This window comes from Drosophila ficusphila, unplaced genomic scaffold, assembly GCF_018152265.1.
Source record: "Drosophila ficusphila isolate 14025-0441.05 unplaced genomic scaffold, ASM1815226v1 contig_198, whole genome shotgun sequence".
In the NCBI taxonomy this organism is placed as follows: Eukaryota; Metazoa; Arthropoda; class Insecta; order Diptera; family Drosophilidae; genus Drosophila; species Drosophila ficusphila.
The window spans coordinates 12,925,491-12,949,360 of record NW_025064092.1 but is presented as its reverse complement, the minus strand read 5'-3'; the positions used below and the strand labels follow the sequence as shown (position 1 = coordinate 12,949,360).

Here is a 23,870-nt window from a genome sequence, read left to right as displayed (position 1 = left end):
CACTGTCACAAAATACGAGTATAGAGGACCACAAAAACTTGTATTCCCGTTTGACAGTTCCGCAGATGCAGATGGTCGGTGGCTTGCGTGTTTTTCCAGGTCATCCCCAGCTGATAAATTATGTATATTAACGCTGAACATATGCATGAGGCTGTGAATTTCCCACAGCTCATCTCGGCGCTTTCTCCAGCTCCCCTGAGTGGAAAGCAAACGCCTTAATTGGCTGCGCTTATTCCCCCCATGGCCACACTTGTACTCTATGTAAACGTCCAGCGCATTAATCCCTGGCATTTATGATGATGATGATAGTTTAATTAGCGCTTTCAGATGCACCTCGGAAGGTTGGGCGGTGGACTCGCTATAGTGGCCGCCATACATCAGTGGCCGTTAGCTAGGAACGAACCATCGGCAATGGCATCATTAATCAGGGCACATAATATGCCGGAATCTTCTCTGGTTACGTGGAAACGTGGACGGACTCGGGACACTTGTGGGTAGGGAGGGAGATCTTGTTGAACAAAACCGATAACAACATGTTGAAAACGTCAAGCGGCGACGTGTCCTCACTTCTCACTTCACCTCCCATCGTCCTGGCCATAATTAAAAGGATGCGCCGCGAAGGGTCTCCGCATATGACAGACGTCAGCTGTTCGCCTCTTGCTGATATACGTATTAATTGATGCGCTGTCAACATGTTACCCGCATTCCGGAAGGTGGAGGCGGAGGACGGGTCCGCCTTTATCTGCGGCACCACCAATGTGCGCAGCTTCTCGCCCCACCTCACCATATAGTTTATTTGCTTATCGCTGCCGGACCAGTTGTTTCGCCCACTCTCCCCCTCCCTCTCCCGTATGCAAATTATAGGAAAAAAAAAGAAGATATTTCATGTAAGTCAGTCTAGGAGTCTGGGAGTCTGCCCTGCTATTTGCCCGTCTCGTCCTCCGGTTGAATAATGCATGAGCACACACACACGGCCATTGTCAATACAAGGCCATTGTAGCTGCGCCTGTATGCGTGACTCCTACTCACTTTCTATTTCCATTTTACTCGCTCTATGCACAATCGTATATTACCATATCCCCGCTTAAGTGTGTGTAGTGTGTAGTGTGCAGGCGGCATATGAACGGACGGATCCTATCCTATCTTTCTATCAATTTTGCATACGTTTTATCTCAAGAATTTGTAAGGCTTTTGAGGTTAGGTTGGGAGGCTGGGTCGTGATACGACTTAGCCATCCTATTGTGCCATGTCTCCTCATCAGGCCTTCTTTTCATTGCATATGTGCGATTCGGCTTAGGCGCGATAAGAATGTGTCCAAAGCCTCAGATAATCCTAAGAGCGGGTTGAGCCAGAATAAGGTACGATAGCAGAAGGGGCGGCACAATATTTGGCTCCGAAGTAACGAAGCTTCTGGCGAGTGTTCTGGCAAAATAACGAGAACGAGAAGGTCAAGTACGGCGACGAGTATGGAATGAACAAGAGCCGGTGTAGCGAAGCGAGTATTGAAAGCAATGAGCGGCGAGAACATGGTAACGTCCAGATACGTGAAGATGGTAAAAATCTTTAAACGAAAGGCCGGTGTAATTTTTGTAAAACAGTTCCTTATTTCAATCGAGCTAGTACTCTTTAAGAAATCCATTAGATTTAGTATTTTATTCTACACTAGTCGGCATAATTATTTTGACAAAATAAAAGTGAAATATACTCGAAACTTGAACTTGCTTCGTTTAACTTTTGGTATCAATGGAAGGGTAATTTAAATGCCGTTTGAATGATACCATACTTTTCTTAACTCTTTCGATATTTATTGAAAATGGCGAATTTTTGTGAAAATCTACTTTTTGTTTGTCATTGGAGGAGGCAACCTTTAGTCGGCTGATCGCCGAGTTTGTCGCGTTCATTGTCCATCTCCTTCGAATGCAGCCATGCAAGAAGTCGGTCGATTCGGACGCCAAAGCCCGGTTGTCGGAGATTACGAGTATGATGATGTCGCGCAGAGCGGGGATTTCGGACTATCGGATGGACAATGCAACCGGCGAAGCGAATGCATTCTGTGCAATCGCGCCTCAAGTGTCCCTGCCACCTGACCACCTGACCACCCTCCTCCGCCACTCCTCCGCAGCTTCTCCTCCGCAGCTCCTCCACAGCTTATGCTTATGGCTGGGCTGCTGCAGCATCGTTACGTTATTGGGCTTTAGACCGCTCTGGGGCTGCGCCACTTGAGAATTTTGTTTGAGTAGTTTCGAGTTGGGCGAATGGAATGGAAAGGGGAGAAAAAAGAAAATGGAAAATGGGAAAAAAATGCGCTGGCGTTGCCAACTTTTTCCCCATCCGGACAATGCCTGAATGGAGGGCATTGAGCGCAGGTGTTGCACTAAGCATGTCCTTCAAGGACAACGCCTCGGCATCGACGACCTCGAACGAGAGGCCTGCCGAGGAAAAGAACGCGCCTTATCACTGCCAAGACCGGGGCTCTTAAGCGTGGCATAGTGTATAGTTCCTTTGTCGCCTCGAAATGGAAATAATGTGGACGACTTCTAGCACGTTAAGGTTTCGCGGAAGGAGGCTAAAGAAATCAAAGGAATTGGTATTCATTTCTTGGAATCTCTTGAATTACAAGCTAGGAAACGAACTTCTATTTCTATATTTAATAGTGAATGCCTTTCAAGAGTTTAGCTTCTGAACAGGACGATGTTCTCTATTTTGGCAAACTAAAACAATTAAAGCAGCCGTTGTAAGTTTTTTTCCAGAAGAAGGGCTCAAACCCAATTATCTCCAGAGCAAGTCAACGAAGTGGGCAAACAGAGCAATAGAGCAACGGAGCAGCGAAAGCTGGACTCGCTTGGTGCAGTGGCAGCCACTTGAGTGCGTTTCAAAAGCCTTTCAGAATAATCCGCAAAGACAACAGCGCTGTCAGCCGGCTTATTGTTGCTCCTGTCGATGACGACGACGACGACGCTGATGATGATGATAATGATGGAGCTGCGGAGCTGCGGAGGTGATGATTACGGGTCTGTATGCTGCTGCTGTTTTGCTGTTGTTGCACTTGGGCAAATGAAAATGCAGCCTCCATGGGCTCGGAATTATCACAAAAGCCAAACAACAAAGAAGCCGAACAACAAAGCATGAAAGCGTTCAGCTTTCGGCTTTGTGCATTCAATTGTTGTTCATCCGATCCCGTTCCCTCAAATCTAACCCTACTCCTTGACTCGACTGCGTTGTGGACAAACAATTGTCATAATAATTCGTTGGAATAACTTTTGTAATTTGCAATTGCGCCTTTGTTTCTCGATTCGATGATCTTTGAATGCCGCAGCAATGCAGCCATTGCCAAATCGGTTTCGCTGGAGTATACTATTATTATACAGATAATTGTTTATTGTTGACTGGACTCACCATGACGAGCCTCCTCGCCCTCGGGCGCATGCTGTGTAATTGTATTGAGCTCCTCTTCCAAGTCAACGTGACAGTCCGAAACGTCCCAGGAGAGGAAACCTGAAAAGGCAAAAATAGAGCATTACTCGTAAAAGATGTCACAAAGTTGGTAATTAGTTTTATATGAACTTGTTCTTTTTAAAAATAACTAAAGAGTAGGTTTGTGTAGGCTTACAAAATTCAAACTAACAGGTTTTTTCATGCACTGTGCATATAAAAATCCACTAGTCAAGTAAATAAGTTATGAGCTGCGAAGAGGTACTGCCACTAAGTTCTGCCAAATGTTTATTGGGAGATCGCTCCGTTCGCCTTGGGCCCATGCATACATAATTCATCACTTCACATATTTGTTTTGTGTAATTATGCATGACGTCCGAAGGGAAGAAAAGGGACGTCCGAGGGGGTAAAATGCTGTCGAGGTCGCATTACGCATACGCCACGATGAACGGGACTGGACGCACCCCGCACGCCTTTTGATTATTGTTTGGCCTGTCGTTCTCGCTGTCCTTGTAGCTCTGTATTATATCATTTAGCAAACAAATTAAGCCACACTCCGACTTCAACCTGAGCATTAGCAAATACTAAAATTCAGCTCTCAGAAGGGCGAGGCCCAGCTCTTAATCATTTTCATGGTCCAGTCGGCTTTTCACATTTTCCATAGTTTTCGCCTGCCTTTTTTTAAGCGCAGCATAAAAAGTCGAGGGGCGGAGGGCGGAAGGGAAGGGCAGGTGTGTGCCAGTGAATAAATCGAATTTCTTTTCGGGGCACTTTGAAGTGAAGCCGGGGCTCTAAGTCCTACGTGACAGGTTCAAGGGTTCGTCGAGGAACCCGAGGAGACAAGGAGCCTCCTGAATTTCCACTCGCCTGCCAGGCCTTCATGTCTGGAAGATCTGACAGATTGTAAATTATCCCTAAGCCCCTTTGGAAATTTAATGAACACTCGGAGAGACCCCAGCAGCGTCGTCGTTGTCGTGAATAACTTATTAAAACGATGCCTTAATGAGTGCTTAACTTTCATTTTTACGCCGCTACCGATGCAAATGAAGCGCTTTTCAGCATACAGCATATGGTTTCGGATCATCATCATCCGGGCGAAGGAAGACGGGAAAACCATGGCTCTGGCTTAGGCCGAGCAAGGAAAATATAACAATATTACAATTCCGAACGCCTCCCCCCCTCACCGTTCACTGCAGCAATTTGCACAAATGGCTGGCAACAGCAACAAAGGCGGCTAAAAAGTGAACTCGAGGCAGAAAAAAAAATGTAAAATCTTAACACTTTTTTGCAGCCACACGCTTTATAGCCAGATTCAGGCAGGATCAGGACATTGTGTGGCCAAACAAAAGGGAAAGCGAAGAATAAAAGGGGAAGACGGCAGTCAAAAGCGCCTACAGCGATTGCACAAAAATAATGAGGAAGCGCCCAGGATATGCGACGCCAGCGTTTATGTGTGTGTGTGTGTGTGTATACACTATATATATATATATGTATACACGGCAAGGATATATGCGGTAAGCCCTGCCTCGTCCCGCCCTCTTGAGCAATCATCGAGCGAATGAAGCCACTCAGCTGGAGGAGGAAGACGGCGGAAGCGCTACAGAAACCGAATCCGAATCCGAATGCGAATCCGAGTCCAAGTCAAAGTCAAAGTTAGAGCTTCCGACGTGGAGCAGCCCCTCGCCCTCGCCCAGAGCTCATTTAGTATTTATGCGTTGATATCTGTGAGTGAGACTTAAATTTGCCCAGTGCCAGGGCCACCAGGCCCGTCGCTTATTTATTTATATTTAATTTTTTGCCCAACCCCCTGTAGTTTCTCTATACTCGTATTTTAACCGGCGAAAACGTGGCTGCCGTTTTGCGTCCTGGGTTGACATTACCACTGCTTTTGGTGGAACACTTTTGACTTTTAACGGCCAGAGTTCATTTACTCAGAAGCTCGAAGAAGTCTTTTACAAAGTAACGTGAACTATAGTATGATATGTGTCCTAGCTCTTGGGTTTTTAATCCCAACACTGTCATTTGCAGAAACCAAAGGATAAAACAAAATGTGAGGCTTCTTATTACATTTTAAAAGATTTTCGAAAGTAAGTGACGTTACATCATGGCCTTGGGTGTAAGATCACCTTTCTGTCATGCATTGCCCAACGGTAAATCTCATTTTTTCCGCATCCCCACACACATAACCGTTATTACGGGAGCCGTGGGCCCTGTGATTGCGATTCCCACTCCGATTCCGAATCCGAATCCGAATCCGATGTCGTTTCCGATTCCCGCACCCACAAAAGCTGGTGCACTCACTGCGATTGAACGCCCCCCAGCTAGGTAATCGAATGCAGACGTGTCAGGCAGACAGACACCTGTTTCCTGTGTCCTGGCACCCACCCCTTTCAACCCATCCCCTCCCACTCTGTTTCCCCATCCCCCTTGCCACCCAAATCCTGTGAAACCCCGCTGATGCCACAAGCGACACTTGTGAATGAGGCCCTACTTTTGCCCGTGTTGCCTGTGCTGCCTGTGTGTTCCTGCTCGTGACGAGGCTTCCCCTTCGTCAGGACGCATGATTACTGATAGGCTCCTCGAATGCCCGGATGCACCCGGGCCACTGCCTCAGCCCCGCTTTTAAATAGCAAATAGTTGCATAATTCTGTGCGCCCCTCCAAAAGCCACTCACTACCCATGGGAGGCGAGGGGAAGCTGGGGGGTAGTGTTGATTTTGTTGTAGCTAAAAAGCCACTTGACGCTCGCTGTTCGTTCGCTCGTTGTTGGCGGCGGCCCTTAAAGCCAGAAAAGCGCGTTGAAAAAGTTTGCACAGCCAAATGAATGCGCTTCTTCTCTGTAGAATGCTCCTCTGCCTCTGCCTCTGCCTCCCCGGCAAAAGGCAAATGGCAAATGGCAAAAGGAAAAGTAGCAAGTGCAACTGTGTTCGAGGGGGGCAAGTGGCAAGTGGCAGCGGACGAAAAGAGCTAAATGTTTGGAAATGCATAAATAAACACATTAAAAGAAATTAAACACTTGCACCCATTAATTGCGTATTGAGACAAGTGGATGGCAAAGAAGAGAAGGCTCTACAAGCTCTACATCTGAAGGACAGCCAGTCAAGCAGCCAAGTGGGCGAGGAAGGGGTTCCGGGACATCCCGATCCCATAGAGAGACCTTAGACACAGTAACAATTAAAGCAAATGGAAACTAAAGTAAACGAAGCGCAGCGAATAACCGACTGACTCCCCGGATCCTTCTCCTTTCGGATCGAATTGAAGCGGAGTCCTTTGTCCTTTGTTGTGACAAGCCGGCTGAGGACCTGGCCGAAAGGAAAGGAAAGGAAAGGAAAGGAGGGTCGAAAGCGAAAACAATGCTGCGCCTGATTGCCCCGTGCCGATAAGACGGGCCTGATGAGCCAAGAACCAAGAACCAAGCCGCACAGGCACACAGGCACGGACAAGGACATCGAGCATCGAACATTGGACAGCGGACATCGCACATCGGACACACATTGTTGTTGCTTTCTGCGGATCCAGCGATTTGTATGTCCCGATAAAAATTGTAATTAATTGGAACAGAGCGGAGGCGAAACGGAGGAGAAAAGCCGATTTAAGGCAGGGAGTACTCGTATCTTTAAGGGCATTATACATATGTAATTAATAAATAGCTAATATAGTGAATGGAGAATCCTCTTAAAATGCAATCCTTTTTAACTACCAACTATTGTATTGCGATTATCCTCTAAGATCAACAGATTTAACTGCATTTATCTTGCATAACCCAATTACTATATACCGTAGGTACTATATATATCCCGGCAGTTGTAGAGCGGTGAAAATAAAATGTGGAGAATGGCGTCATTTCGGAACATGCGTCATTATCCAAAAGGTCTCTTGTCCTCACCCTGTCCAATTTCCATTTCCCTGCCCGTTTCCACCTCTCAGGCTCACTGCTGCTGAGTCATGTCTAAGTTTAGTCGACTGTCCCGCTCGTCCTGACCAACAACAGACCAACATGACGAATGCGCCATATATTTTGAAGTGTTGTTCCCCCCTAATGGCTAATCAATGTTTATAGGCTGCCGCCAGCGGACAACAATAAAGGAAAATTTGTGTGTGCAGGTCCAACCGAACGGAGCCAAATCATTGGACAGCTTTTTTGGCAACAGAAGCCCCAAATATATGGAATACAAATGCGCCAATTCGTTGGGCGGTTCGTGAGGTGGGGAGAACCAACAAATTTTCAAATGATAGGAGGCTGGAAATGTGGCATATACCAGATATTGCAGAGACTGACAAAGGCCACAGAAATGATATGTGTGTGTGTGCCTGGGATGCAGGATGAGTTGGAGTGCAGGACTGGTGGACTGGAGGAAGTGCGAGCAAGTTTCGGATAATTTATGTCACTTTATCGATTCGCACAATTCCCTTGAACGAACGAACACACTATGAAGGCACTACGAACCGAGCAGAGGTGAAAGGAGATTCCTGCAGCGACGGCGAGTGAACTCTTTTCACATATCATATATAGTACGTACTATATAATAGCCCTGCATAAATTGCTCATAAATGTTTCCCTGCCACGTGCGGTTGCAAAGTCGGTTGCAATCTACCCGAAAGTACAAGTAAATCCGAAATTTCTATTACCTTCGCTTGCGGCACATTCCCCGAATTTCACCTTTCACCCGATGCGCTCCAGGGTCATTCGATCCCTGCCTCAGTTTTCCGACTGCTTCTGGCAGAAAAGCGAAGAAAAACAAAAAGGTAGGCCAACTGCGAACAGGCGAGTCTGCATACTCTGGCAATTTTAAAGAAGGCTATCACAACCATAAATTTATCAAGTTACTTTTAAGGGAACAACAAAAGAATGCGCTCGATTGATTCGACTTAAGACCGAGTTCAACTGAGTTTCTTTAAGTGCATTAGCTTGTAAAATTAATTCCTAAATACTTTTCAAAAATAACTTTTCCCAGAAATCTCTCCGTTCCAAAATGGATGATGTATTATGTATGGATGAGCAGGGCAAACTCCGAGAAGTTCCACAGTTCGCATTGCAATCCGATTGTTGGACTCATTCTCGACTGGAGAGCGTAGGGAACGCCGCCCCACAGCAGACTGCCTTTCCTCCATAAATCAGAACACTTGCACACAGAGCAGGAGGAGGTGGAGGAGGACGTTTGCCAGTGGAATAAAGTGGACGGACAGGGCGAAATCCCTTCACTCTATGCAGAACCATACGTACAGTGCAATATCTCCTGCCACATTCGTATCACGGTGTTGCCGCCGACGGCAGCCCTTCCCCTTTATAGCTGCCTGGGTCACCTCAGTTTGTTTATATTTCTTCGATTTTACTGCCAGCAGGGGCGGAGTGGGCAAATCCCTATATAGAGAAGCGAAAACAAAAACCAAAAAAAGGAAACATTTCTGACAGAGACTTGCGCCTGTCACAATGACTGCACATGACTCTGCCGGCGTTTGTATGTGTGTGTGTGTGCGTGTGTGTTTGTGTTTTCCCTTCAAAAAAGATTTTCCACTGCAGCAACTGCAGAATTTTCTGCAACGAACTAAAAATAAATTTGCATTTGTCCGCGGGCCGAGCGAGTGCAAGATTTATGCGTATGACAGGCGGGAATAAACTCGGCCCGCGCATCCTTCGAATTTAAAGTTTGCTGAAGATGACTAAAAATAAATTATCCGGCGGATGCTCTCAAGGTCTCAAATGTATCTTGCATGATTTGAACTCTCGGAAAGTGGTAAATATCTAGTAAAAGTCGTTTCTTTCCCAAACAACACACAGAAATCATTTAAAATGTGGTAAAAATGCCATAAAATCATTAAAAAAAAAAAAACTTCGTTTTTTGTCTCTATCCCGGTAAGTACAAATCTAAATATAAAATGTCATACTCCGTTGAGTTTGTAATAAAATTCTGAATCCGGTGGCATCCACACCTAAAATTATTGAAATTTGGCCATTTTTCGCAAAAAATGATGATGTTACCCCTTACCAAAAATGCGAAAATTGGCCGAAAGTCAGTTTTTATAATCGTCCAAAAAGTGAAAGGACTCTTACAACCGAAAAACCACTAAAAATATAGTGATTTTTACCACAATTGTCAAACAATCTTTTCCTGAATTTCGATTTATTCGGCAGTTTTGGATCGATTTTTCGCGTTCCTCCAAAAGTTCATGATGGTGTGTAAGTATCCTTTTAGTCTTCCTGCTGTAAAGGAAAATGCATTTCGCTTTCGACCCCCAGGAATTCGAGTTGCATATTGTTTTGGGTGTGTATGTAATCCATTTCTGACGCTGCTCTACTTTAATTCAATTTGTATTTGCAACTTTTGCAATTGTGCTTTGGAAACGCAACTGTAGTTTGTGCTAATTGCTGTGCACACCTGTGTGTGTGTGTGTGTGTGCACTTGCCACTCCCCCGGAAAGACTAATGCCGCCCTCTGGCTTGTTTGCGCATGACAGTCTTAATTGTTTGTCACTAATTGCTATAATTGCAAATACGAGTACTCGTATTTCGCAACATGGAACATTTCCCCACTGCAGTTCGTCCTTCCGCCTTGTTGCCTGCTGCCTGCTGCCGCGCTTATCCCTTAATGCCATCGAAAAGTCAATAAGGCGGATGATCCATCATCGACGGATGAGTTTTACCATACATTTTGGATAAGTTTTACATTCAGTTATTCACCTCTTTATGTGAACAATTACCACCAGTAAAGTAAAAAAGAAAAACATTTTTGCAAATCGTTGGCAAAATGAGTGTAATAAATAAAAAAAAGAATAAAAGAGTAAATAAATAAACGTTAAACAATTCCGTCTGAGTGTGAAATAACAGATGCAAATTTTAAATATCATATAGTTGAATGTCTAGCGAATCATGTACATTTTAAATTTAAAGTTTGTTTTACGTTTTCTGTTGGTAATTCGAAAGACATTTCATAGAATTCTTGGTTCCAATTACAAGCGTCACGTCACTCAACTCAAAAAAGGTTTCCGAATACCAAGTGAAATGATAAATCCATAGCACCGACAGCAAATTAAGCCAAATATCGGCTTGCAGTCTGTAATCAAATGTTTACATCGACTGCACTTCTATGATAACTCTGCTCAGAAGAGGCTCAGAGACACATTTACTGCATAAAGGACGACATCCGAAGTGCACCTTGAGTTATAGGACTTCGTTCGATGTCCCACCACTGAACCACTGAACCCAAAAGCCTCTTTCCCAGCTGAATCCGCATTTGAGGTTGAGGTGCACAATGGAGTTCGGAGTGTGCATCGGAGATATATGCACATCTGTGAGCCTTTCTGGTGCTCGTCCTCGTGCTCAGCTCGTCCATTATGGATTTTCGATTTCATGGCTCACTACTGCATAACGGCAAACATTGAAGGGCCATCATATCTCTCCCCGCACAATGGGCAGCCATGTACATAAGTACCGAGTCTTATCTGCCTACACCTCAGCCCTTAGAGGGGAAGCGTTAGCCACAAGGGCAATAAAAAGCATTCAGAGAACGCCTTTCTGAGTCCGAGGCGATGCCAGATATAATAAAATTGAAACGAAATTGTATTGAATGAACAGCCGTAGAATGGCTTTTCGACGGGAAGCGCTAATGCGGGCACGAACAGGCATAAAGTCAGGTGGAAAGCCAACGGGGAGGGGAAGGCGCAGGCCAGAAGGCGCCTCAAATGCAATTTGTCAACGATTTTTCGCAATTTTCCCCCATGCAAGACGACAAATTGGATCCATGCGAAGGTGGCTGGCTGAGGCAGGGAAATGCGGGGAAATGAGGAGCCAGCTCTTCTTGCCGTGCTCAACATTTCATTATTTATTGGCAGACGGGAAATTGAAAATTTCATGCATTCTCTCCAGTATCGACATCCCCAGCTCTTTTCCCTTCCTGTCCACACTGAGAACACAGAGAATAAAATCAAACATATTCCTGATCACTCTCTATCCCTTTTAGTGAATGTAACAGAGATTTTTCTCAGTGTAAGTCTCCGTTCTCATCTCAGCATCCCGTGCCAAAAACATACACAACTTTGGCCGCAATAACTTTAATTGCCATTAAGTGAAAATGAAAATTCATTTTCCGAGTCAATCTCAACTTTGCTATGCTCAATTAACGCCCAAGCCAATCAATAAATTTGAGTGGGTTTTATACGCTATAAATAAATAAAATATTACTTTACATGGGGCCAATGCATAAAAAGTGGAAGTGGGCTAAAAAAAAAACAAGGGACTTGTAATAAGCACGGACAAATCAGGTTGTAATGGTGTGAGCAAGAAAAATAATGGAATGTAACCTCAGGAAATAGGTAGAAATCATTCCCAATTCACCAAAGAAAATTAATTCCCAACTAGAAAGGAATTAATTTTCCGGGACCCAGATAACAAGAGCGCCACGCAGCTTTACAGGGAAATTATCATCTCATCTCTGATCGATTAATGGGCGAGAGCTCATTAAAATGTTCCAAGAACCAATTCAAAGTCAGGGTTCGCTGTTTGCTGTTCCCTGTGTCCCCGAAGAACTGAATATGCAACCAGGGGGATCTGGGACGCAAGTGTGCGAATGTGAATGTGGGATGTGAGTGTCACCAGCTGTACTTGGCAAGTGACCAACAAATCACTTGATGACTGCGACTGGGGAAGCTGGGGAAGCTGTGGAGCATGGGATTGCTGGTGAACGACGACGACGATGATGCAGAGGAGGCGGCCGAGAATGATGCAAGAAGCTTTTTAATTTCGCAAATGGGCCACACGAAAATTGCAACAGTCACAGCATGAAAATGGCCAACCGAACCACCATCACCATGGCCATTGGCCACCTTCAACCGAACCACCATCTCCATAACCATTAAGCAGCGGCACCTACGCCCCCCCACAATCACCCACGGACATGGACATGGGCAGCAGCTGCCATCAAATTACAAAATATGTATGTATAAAACGGGCAGAGGAATCAAAATTGCAATTTTATGCGAAGGCAACGGGCATAAATGTATCTGCCAGATACTTGTTATTATGCAAAGCGAATTTATGGCCACTGATTGAATTCCAATACTTTATGCGAGTATTCCTCTCTCTTCTCCAGCTGCAACTTCAATTTCTTCCTCGAGGCCACTTGACAGGAGAAGTTTTGCCGGGCGCAGATGGTAATTTATGCGAACAATGTCAGCTGGCAATTAATTACGCTTAATTTAAGTCCAAGGACAGCCGGCGGCCGAAAGATACTAGGTATTCCAGGTGGGAGGATGCCATCCACGTTGACTTCTATAATTAAGGCCTGTTGTGAGTTATTGCTGTGCAAAAAGCACGTAAGTTCTTCCCGAACTGAAGCCAGATTATTGTCGAAAGCCGTATTAAAGGAGTGAAATGTAGGTTAACCAAGAGAAACTAAGTTATTTCTGGGTACCATCGTCTTCCATTTAAAGATTACCAACTGAAATTCAGGTTATATCACTCACTAAGATTTCCAGATACCGATATTTTCAACTTCCTGGATGCCTCTTCTGCAGTTTCTTCTGAACTATATATTCCTGTCTGCTTCCTACAGAATTAAGTCGGATATCCAGTGGCTCGGTTCCCTCTTTTTTCCGCCCAGTCCAAGCAAACTTTGCAGAAATCAAACAAATGTGTCCAAATCAATCAGAAACTCAAATAGAAATCGCTCGGATTGCGCTCCCGAATTAAATAAGCAGAAAGCTGGCCAGGACTATATAGCTGGGAATCGGGAACCGGGAATCGGGAGTGAATCACGGAGTGCTTCCGTTTGACCGACTTCTTGTGGACTTTCGGAGGTCTGTTGAAGTTGCTGTTGAAGGCAAACATTTGCATACGACCCTCCGCAGAAAGTGGAAAGTGGAAAGAAGAAGACCGGGCTGGTGCTGTATTCAAAATGGCGGCACCTTCATTTGTGCCGAGCTCAGCAGGACCGCCACCAAGTGGAGAGCGGAGCGGAGCGGCAAGTCGGGGACCAGATTGCCAATTAATTTTCATGATTTTCACGTTGTCGACTCCGAGTGAGCTTGAGTGAGTGTGAGTGTGAGTGTGATTGTGAGTGTGAGTGTGGTTGTTGTGAGTACGAAAGTGTGCAAAAGTCGGGAAATTTGCGGCTGAGTAAAATTTGGACTTGGAGCAACCTGCGAGCGCTTTTTCTTCTTTCTGGGAAAAACTTGCGCTTTGCGGGTCGTAAAACCATTTTGCAGCTTTGAGAAGGACGTAACGTAACATTAATCAAAATGAAAGGCTTTACCATAGTTACGTGAGTATGTACACACGAATTCCCCATCCCATCCCACCCATCCCCACGCCCATTTTCCACATCCCGGCGACCGACCAGACCATTTGCTAGTCCTGCGTCTTGTTCGTGTGCCAATTGCATTAGCCGAATTGTATTTCACTTTAAATGTAACAGCAGGATAAACAATTTTATGGCTGGCAGGCAGGGAGGCCGCCTGGCCGTCTGCAGTTCAACTTTTCGCTCTTTGCCGTTTGCTATAGTAAGCAAAATGCCTGCCAAGCCTGTAAAACATTTCCGTCCGCGTTCCGCAAGTCCATCCATACGTACTTGCCCCAAGGAACCAGGTGCACATGAGTTATGCAGCTGCAGGAGGATAGCTGCAGGTGGATAGAGCCCAGGACAATTGGCGGATCAATCGCATTTGAAAGTTTTACGAGTAATGTAAAACCATGGCCAAACCATCTAATAAGCTATTTCAAATCACCCAAAAAACTATGGTCTATGGTATTATGTCTAATTGGTTTCCAAAGATTTAAGAGGGTAAAACTGAGTCGAACTATGGTTTCTGTTGGTTTTTACCTCCCATTTCGAAGCTCGCCTTCCGGCAAGAAACTTCATACCCACCCGAGAATGAATTTACTTAAGTTTTCAGCGCACAAACACACACACACAATACATATTCGTATATTCGGTGGGGAAAGGGATGTGGAGGAAGGTGGGGGAACACTATATCCTTTATGGCATTGCCAGGGCAGTTGAGAAAATTCACGAAATTGCCGCAAAGGAAATGGGTTTTATTTTCTTGCTTGCTGGCCAAAACTTTGAGCCAAAAAGTGCTTTGGGATCAGATGCGCCATTGATAAGTAGTGGATAGTGGCGGTGAGAAGGGGAGTGCAGGCAATCGGCATACATGGGCGACACTATTGCAACCCCTTTCATTTGATCCAACCTTTCCAGCTCATGAATTTCCCATTGAACATTTCAATTTGTGGTAAAGTGGACTGCGGCTGGGGTTTGGGCCAGAAACAAACAGTTAGCAACTAATTAGCGCACGTCCCGGAAAATCCTTTTACACATTTTACCTCCAGACCAAAGGTCAGTGCAATTAGAGTTTGATGGCAAAGTTTTCGGACATCTTTCCTGTTTGGGGGGTTGTGTCTTTATCTGCATTTGTGGTCATTAAAATGATTGCAAATTAAATTGCAAATTTAATGGCAGGCTCATTACAAAGCCCGAAACTGAAACTAAAACATAAACGACCTGGCGAAGACTAATTAAAGTGGAACGAACGTAACATGAGCCCGGCCCAAAGCCGAACAGCAGAGGGCATCGGAGGTCCAGTGAGAAGGGGAGGGGGGAGGGGGGGGTGCGGTGGCGAGCGTGTTGGGCGTGGTCCGCCACTGGCCACGGGCGCGTCTCATGATCTCTGCCCATGCGAATGTGAGGCGAGGTGTGCGGTGTGCGGTGCGAGCGGCCTCCGTCCAATGCACTTCAAAGCAATTAATTTGCAATAAAAGCATTTTTAATGTCCCCAGCCCTTGCGTGTGTGTACGCTTGTGTGTGTGTGTGTGTGTGTATGCTTGTGTGTGTATCTGTCTGTGTGCTGATTGATGACGCAAGAGTGGTGCGGTTTAGAGACAGACGATACCCCCCTCTACCCCTCAACACCACGTTTCCGCAGGGCTCTTCAATGCAAAATCGATTATAGGGTATAAGTCGCGTTGTTCTCTGCTTAAACGAGGAAAAACCTCAGGGAGGCAATGAGCTATTCAACAAAGAAATTAGCCATCTCGATTCATCCCTCGCTGTGAACAAATCACAGTTTTCAATACAACATAACGTATACGCCGCATTGTCTGCAGGCAACCATCTTTTTCATAGCATACTTTTCAGTAAAAAATAACTAATACGCCGTGTTGTCTGCAGGCAGGCAGCCATCTTTTTCATAGCATACATTTAAGGGCCCAACATTTTGAGCGGAGCTGGCACGTACGTGCACATACTAAACAGGATCTACCAATATTTAACCCTTTTTTTTTGCTTCTTTGGCACTCATTTGAGAGTGTCACACATTAGAGTGGCTTATAGGGAAAACTGTGCAAAGGCTTTTCACCGGTCATCCGTGCACTCGAGAGGATCCCAGAAAACCGAGAACAGAGAACGGCACACACATGTAGCCAAGCCAAATCTTTTGGCGCAGCACACTTTCGGGATCGAGTGGTTTAGTTGGCTCCGCACCAGCCGGTCTCTGGTCTGTCAGCAGTTTGTTTAGCAGCAGCAGCAGTTATTGCATTGTCAGCGCGACTTTGTTGGCCAGGCGAACGAACGTGTCCAGCTATTCCTATTCGAGGGGTTGCCGGAGGAGGGTCACGTAGCATGTTTCTGGCTCTGTGGCAAAGACTCTTGTCGCTGGCAGCGGCACCCACTGGCGCCCAGCCGTCCGTCCAGCTGTCATATTCCGGCACCATTGTCACGCAATCAAAAAATTTCCTCCTCAGGGAGCCGTGTTTCCCTTTTGGGCCGTCTAAAAATATCTACAAAATCGAAGCTCGTCACGCGTCTTTTTGTCGCTTCGGGACGCTCTTGCCGTCTCTGCCCAGTCTGCCTCTTTTATTTGATCGATTTGGGGGCCGGCAGACATTTTCGAGCTCCGCCCCTCGTCTATCGCCACTTGCTCTTTGCCCTTTGCCCTTTTTTTCAACAACAGTTGTCATAATAATGTTATGTGATTCCCCCGGCCTTTGCCAATGGCCGACCTTGAATGTCGTTGTTTTTTTTTTTTGTTATTGATTTATTTTTAAATTAATTAAAAAACGACCAAAATTGTGAAAGGGGCAGAGCGAGGAGCGCTGGAGCGCAGGAGACTGGGAAGCGTGACTGCAATCCACTGCGAGCCACGTAATTGTCGTAATAAAGAGACACGGAACTGGGTGCCAGGTGAACGAGAAGCCAATTGGAGTGAAGTGCTCAAGTGGTGACCACCAACCACTTGACGACGCCAGTGACACGGTCGACCATTAAACCAGGAAAATCATTTGATTTCAAGTAAAATCGTTTCAATTTTGTTCCCTTTTGCTAGTCAAACATGATTCCCCTGCCTTGTTGGCCCACTTATTTGTGTTTTCCTGCTCCATTAGTCGCGGGACTCGATAGCCACGGCCGCAGTGTTTTTAAAATCAATTAAAAAGAAGGCCGTCGTGTTCGAAACGCCCCTCGGGTCAAATGTGCAACCCCCTTTGCAACCGCCGCCACTGGCCACTGTTTGTCTAGTGTAGAGCAACGGAACTGAACAAATATTGCAAAGTTTTTTTTTTTTTTGCATTTTGCTTGTATCTCTTGTGTTCTGTGCTTCGTTTTTTGTGTGTTGCAACTAAGCCTCCAGGTAATCCACACTAGCCACCTCCGCACCACCCATTGCCTCCAGCTGGCGGCTAATTTTCGGTCCGCACGGGCGAGTTTTTCGCAATTTCCGGAAGGAAGCGTTCCTCCCGAGGAGTGGGAAGCGTTTGGAGTCCGGCCATCATGGCACGCCCCTAGAGCAGCACGAGTACCCCGAGTTCCGAGTTGCCTATTCCCAAGTTGGTAGTTGGGTAGTTGCCTGGTAGTTTGCCCTCTCGCAGGTCCCACTCGCCCATTCCCATTCCGGTTTGTCGCCTGCATAAATCAAATATTTGCTAATAATCTCCATCGCACTGTATCTGTGCATCTGTATTTGTACAGTACATCCACATATACATATGTATCTCCTCCACCCGCAGCGCCGAACTTTGAACTCTGACCCATTTGCTCTTTTCAATACAGCAGCCACTGTGTTGTTGCTTTGATGTTGCTGTTTGTAATGCAATCAACATGAAAATAATTAATACAATTAAAAGTAAACAATCCGCTGCTGTTTGTCCTGCCTCCCAGTTGCTGTGTGGCTGTGCGGGTGTGTGGGTGTGTGCATTCGATTTTAATTAAATTCACAAAGTGGACGAGCTGCATCCTCGTATCGAACGAAACCCGCTGCATACCTTCATGCGCAATTTGCTTAAATCGATTTGCCAGCGACATTCCCTATTGAGTTTGCGGACAGGACACGGCAACGAGGACACGGACACGGACATGGACACGGCTTCCCGGAGCGGCTCTGTCCATGGGCATGGGCATGGGCATGGAAATGGAATTAAAAGGCTGCCAGGTAATTGAAGTGTCTCGCAAGCAATCAGCACACCCATTAGCAAAGATGCAACGCTTTCTATTAAACCCAAGAATTTTTACCCCACTTACTGTTACTGAGTTGAGAGGATATCACGATTCCTTCACAAGCTCATCAAGTTAAATTAAGGCAAAAAACCAACATCATTAACTACACTCAGTTATAAGCCTGAGCTAATTGTTGTTTGAACTTAGCAGTACGATTTGTAGGCACTACAAACGCGGTTGAGTGCTTGCGAACTTAATAATTTTCAATGCTAATAAGCGGAAAGCAGCGAAAACTGTGCATCTCACAACATTTGGCGATGGCAAAATAGAAGTTGCCGCTTGTATTGCCCCACGTTGAGTTAACTATCATTAAGAACCGGCGAAACTGTGTCAGACACGGCGGAGCATTGCAGAAGAAAAGTGAATTATGAACATGAAAGCAGCGGGCTATTCCCTCGACCATCGACCATCGACCATCGCCACCTTCATTGAATCTGGCTGATACGAGTAAATAGCGGCAGCAGACGGGGCGACGGCAGCCAGCAAAGTGTGAAGAAGCTGCAGTCTGCAGAAGTTGAGCCGAGCCGAGTGGGTGGAATGCTCTTGATTGGAATGGAATGGCATGGATCGTGCTGTACTCTGGACTGCAGTCTCGGTATCGGTATCGGTCCGTTTTGGACCGCCTCCAGCAGTTGGCCCAAAGGGGACACGCGACGGTAACCGGCCAGGCTTGACCGCGACCGCAGCTCAGGCATTCCGATTCGAATTCGAATTCAATCACGGACCCCACACCTCATTTGCATACCCAGACTTTCTACGCCTGCATTCAAATGCGCTTTCCAATTCGACAAACTTCTGACTGAAATTATAATAGCCTCTGAATATTTTTAATAACCTTTGAATCGGGAATACCATTAAAATCGAACAACTATATCATCTAGCTGCCATAAGAAAGATCGAAAAATCGATCTATTAACGGAAATAAAATGATAGCATCGTTGTTTTTAATCAGACAATCATGATTTTTGGAATTCAGAGTCTTGAATTAAATTTCATGGAAATCTGACGACCATATCATATAACTATAAACCTTATAGAAAAATCGACATAGCTTTGATGTGGCTTAGACCTTATGTATTTTGTTCGACAGATTTGATAACTGCAAGGATATATATAGCATTCTTTTTTCTTAATTTTTAATAACTCATCATTCAGAAAATTATATTATTTTATCTAGTGACGGGACGAACTTAGCCGTTAAAAGTAATTAGATTTAAAAGTGAACTCACCCTTGAGCAGATGCTGCAAGATGTTGTCCTTGTGCTCCTCAGAGTGCGGCTCGCCCAGGACGATAAGCAGATAGCAGCCGGTGAGCGGACTGGGCGGACCGACAATGCCGCCGGCCAGGCTGGAGGCGGCACCGCCGTCCGCGTCCGAGCAGGCCGTGTCCAGTGGCGCCCGACCGCCGATCTCCGAGGGGGGCAGCGAACTAGCCCCGGCATCGGTGGCGGCGTCGTCGCCGGCGTCCCCGGCCTCCGCCTGTTCCGCCTGGCCGCGCTCCTGATCCTGAAGCGGCGGTGGCGGATTACCGTTACCATTGCCTCCGTTGCCATTGCCGTTGCCGTTGCCTGCCCCGTTGGGCAGCAGGTCCTGGGTGGCGGCCATCACGGCGACGCCTTCAGTGGCGGAGCCTACTGCTTCCCGGTTGCACTTGTCGCTGCCTTTGGCTGATCTCCCATCCCAGTTGGTGTAGCCGTTGTTGTTGCTTTTGCTGTTGCTGTTGCCGTTGCCTTCGGTTTCGGCCACAAAACAAAAAAACTCTTTCGTACACTCGAAAAAAAAGAGAGACACTACTCCTGAAAGTCTTTCACCGGCACTGACTGTTTAGTTTTTTTTATTCGGCACACGCAAGATTTCTTTGAAATGATGCGCTGCCAAAAGGAAAAAGACTGCTAAAACGGGGAGGGCGGCTGAGCGGGGAGTGGGCGTGGCCAGTGGTGACGCTTCACTTCACAACGACGACCGCCGCGTAGCTGCTGCTGTTTGTCTTTTGTGTTTGCTTATTGTACTTTTTGTTTGCTGGCCGTGACTTCGGCGCAGTTTTCTTTGCCTTTGGTTTTTTTTTTTGCTTCGACTTTGTTTGCTTAATTGTTTTTCGGTTTTGTTTAATAATAATTTGTCTTGGTTTTGGTTTTGGTTTTGGTTTGGTGTCTTTCTTTGGTTTTTGATATTAGCTTTTTTCTTTGGTTTTGTGCACACTTTGAAGCTGTGTTTGGTATTTTGCGGTTGTTAAATGAAAATTTCTTTAGTTTTTCTTTTTCGACTTGGATTAAGTTTTGCGGCAATTGGCGTGTTTTTTTTAAGTATTATTAGTTTAATATATAGTATACGTATATATATATATATATGTATATATATATAGTGAAAATTTGGACTAGCGTTTACTGGTAGCAATTTACTTTAATTTTGGTTTTTGTCTCTTTGGTTTTACTTAAAATGGTTTATCGATATTTTTGGTTTTGCGTTTTAAACATGAAAATTCGTTTTTTTTTGCTCATATATATTTTCTTTGGTTGTTGTCTGGATTCTTTTCGTTTTTGGCTTTTTCCGCGTTTGCTTGTCGACCCTTTTCGTCAATCGTCGGATCTGCAAGGAAGAACAGAAATCGACAAGTTAGCTGAGGAGATATAGACGGCCAAAACCCCTAAAAAAACAGCACTATTAATGGCAAGCATCTGTCAATCGGAATATGACTATGAGTCCTCGTCGTCGTTTGAAGTTCATGACTGCATCACCACCCTCCCCTACTCCCACCCCCTCACACTTTTAGCCGGCTGGCTTCCCAGTGGAGCTGGCAGACAGCCGTCATCCGGGCGTAGAAAACAGGCGGAGGAGCGGCTATAAAAAGACGGCCACAGACAGGAGGAAAAGGACGGCAGAGGACGGCAGAAGGTGCAGTACATGAAATCCATTGAACTTTGGCCGCCTTGCACATATAGACATATAGCAACTACTATGGCCACAAAAACAAGGCGACTCTGCGAGCCAGTGGGAAAAACAGCAGTGGGAAGAGCAAGAGACATGCACACGCCCCACAGGAAAAATGTCGTCATCGCGCCATGGCAACGATGGCGAAGGAAACCTCGACGTTGAAGGCGACGTCACCAGACCAACCCGTCGTCGTCAGTCCGCCGCATTCACCCCCTTTTTCCCCACCCCCTTTCCCTTTTCTGCTGTTTTTGGCCGAGCTGCAGGCGGAAACTATAAAAAGCACCCGACTCCAACTCCAACTCCTTCTGGTTCTGGTTCTGGTGCGCTTTGTTGGTATCGCCCGGCTGTCGTAATCCTTCTCTAGGCTCTCCCCTAGAATCACCCCTAGAAACTGCAGTTTGGTCGCGTGCCCGTGGCCAAGAGCGATGCGCTCCATTGCACCGGAGTAGCACAACGTGCCATATTCGCGGCTTGCCTGCTGATGATTCACTGGTCTCTTCGGTTTTTTTTTTTTTTTTGAATTTGTGTTTCTACGAGTAGAATCGCCGACATTTCACATACGGAGCTGGAGCTGGAGGCTCGGGCCTTTGTTCTCGGTTTCCCTGCCCGCCAGGCCAGCAGCTGAGTGCAGATGCAGATGCAAAAGATGATGAGGATTTGATCGCTGCTGGGCAGGATACCGATATCGATCGGTACAACTCCGGCTGCTGTGGCAGTGACAGGCGAGTGCCGGAATCAATGGCTCACCCAATTAGCACGTGCTGTTAAGGTGCTATTCTGTTTGCTATATGATATCACCACCGTCATTGCAAGAAGCCACAGAAAAAAAGGGGCACTTGCAAAAAAAAAGTTTCACAATCAATAGCACAATGGCACACCACCGCACACCATCACACCACCACACTCGAAAAAAAAAAATTAGGCGAAAGAAAGAACTTCTTTCTGGCCAATTTACTTTGGCTCTTTTTCCCCTCTGCCTCGGCCTCTCTGTCTCTGTCTCTGTCTCTCCCTCTCTCGTTGGCTGGTAACTCTGGTTGCTGCTGCTTCTTGGCTGTGTGGCTGGAGTTTCTGGCTCGACTGGACTGGACTGGAATCCCTGGCGGTGCTGCTCTGACGCTCGCTGCAAACGGTTTGAAAGCTCGACGACGACTGATTCTTAAATCGAGCCATCGTGCACCACGAAGCAAAGTGGCAGCCAGTGGGGCAGGCAGCGGCTGAGGCAGCGACGCCGCTCGGATTTCGGATTTCGGATGTCGGCTGTCGGCTGTTGGCAACTCCAGTTGCGTTGCCGCCGCTGTTGGAACTTCCAGCTGGGCGCAGGCTCGCTCGCTCGCTCTTTCTCCCTCACTCTCGCCCTGTCTTATTCTAGCCACTCAGCTGTGGGCAAGTCGAAAGTCCTTGCCTCCCCTTTTTAAATACCCTTCTGATACCAGGGTGTTTTGGCCAAAGGCAAACGAAAACAAATCTAGCTAGTTAAATGATTAATCGGCAGCTTAAGATGGCAAGTTTCTTAGAAGATCACTGGAACTTCAATCACATTAAATATTAGAATTTACTGCATAAAAATGGGATATCATTTGTAACGCACTGCTTGTTAAACTTTGGCCAGGCCACAACCCCATTGTTAAACTTTTGAAACCGATTTCCACTTTTAAAATACCACTTCTCCAGATAATCGTATATATGTGTCGCTATAACAAATGCCATTCTATATTTAAGTTTTAATTAATAACGGCAATGCCCCGCCGCTCTGCAAGGGTATTGAAACCTGGGTGCCCTTCGTATTTGGGGGCCGGCTTGTGGGTTCGTGGCTCGGCAATTCGCCGGACTCGGATTCGCTGGCTTGCCGCTTCCAGTTAGCGGTTATGGCCGTCGCGTCTCTGCTCCGTACCGGCACTTTATGGCACCGGCATCGTTATGGTCCTCTCTGCCCTCCCGCTCTTTCATCGCGACAACATTTCTCTCTCCCCGCTCCCCGCTGCTCTTGCTCCCCATATTTCGCCACTCGTCAATTTTCGCCCTTTCAGCGTTTGTTAATATGCCGAAACTCTATACCTGCCCTTTTGTCCTGCCAAGCGGACGCACTTACTCTGGATCCCTGCACGGGGTCAGCTGTTAGCGCCGCCTTCTAGCGGCAACTGCACAAAACACTCAGAGGACGGTATCGAAACCCAGACTGAATGTCTTGCCAGTCGGGAACGGCGCACGCCTGGAAGTCGGCATAACCTAATGAAAATACGCAATATTCCGTCCGGTCTGGAAAGTGCGAAAGAGGATCGGCTCGGATGAGAAGAGAAAGGGAGACGACAGGAACAGGGAATTGCAGCAATCAGAGTTCTAGCTTTCGTGTGGGTATACTACAGAAAAGAAGGGCAAGTTAACAAAATAGGGAGAGCTTCTAATCCGTGATAATTAAATTTCACTTTTTGGCTATAATCAACATCTCTTAGTGATCCTTTTCGGGCTGGAAGGGCTGGCTGGAAGCAAGGCGGCCTTCTCCACCGACCATCTGATTTTTCACCGGCAGAACCGCTAGCTGCAAAAGCCGAGCTGCGAACAGCTGCCAGATGGAGATTGGGATATCGATTTCCCCCTCGACGCGAATGTCGGCATGCCGGCGAGAGACGAGAGCTTGCGAACCGATGGGCTGGGGACGGGGACGGGGACGGGGAGGGGATGGGGACTCGGGTATACGAACAGCTGACTCTTGATGCGGACTGCGCTTGTGTGTGCTTGTGTAACGCTCAGCTGAGCGCGAGGGCAGCCAAGCGTTGGGTTTCAAGCAGCTCGGTAGCGGTGGCTCCTGCTGCGCCGAAATCTGGTGGCTGGGATGCAGATGCAGATGCAACATGCAGAGCTTAACCCACTCGCCTCGTCCCCCGTCCCCCTGTCCCCCGTCTGATAATGGAACACAAGTGGCAGGCGACTCTTGCCCTGACCTACGCCACACTCACTTCCCATTCCCCGCTCATTAGCCCCTTCACTCAACCCCGGTTTGTGCACTCACCTCTGGGCTAGACTCGGATTT

The 23,870-nt window shown here is 46.6% G+C and overlaps 1 protein-coding gene across 1 annotated transcript in view; it reads right to left on the bottom strand.

Moving 5' to 3' along the window:
* LOC108097120 (microtubule-associated protein futsch) overlaps window positions 1-22,002 on the bottom strand; it is a 44,311-nt gene extending 22,309 nt beyond the window's left edge. The window contains 4 exon segments of the mRNA XM_043207467.1: window positions 3,397-3,495; window positions 19,141-19,551; window positions 19,554-20,497; window positions 21,798-22,002. Of these exon segments, the coding sequence (XP_043063402.1) occupies window positions 3,397-3,495; window positions 19,141-19,551; window positions 19,554-19,590 (547 nt within the window). The 5' untranslated portion in view covers window positions 19,591-20,497; window positions 21,798-22,002.
* Window positions 22,003-23,870: the final 1,868 nt, after the last annotated feature.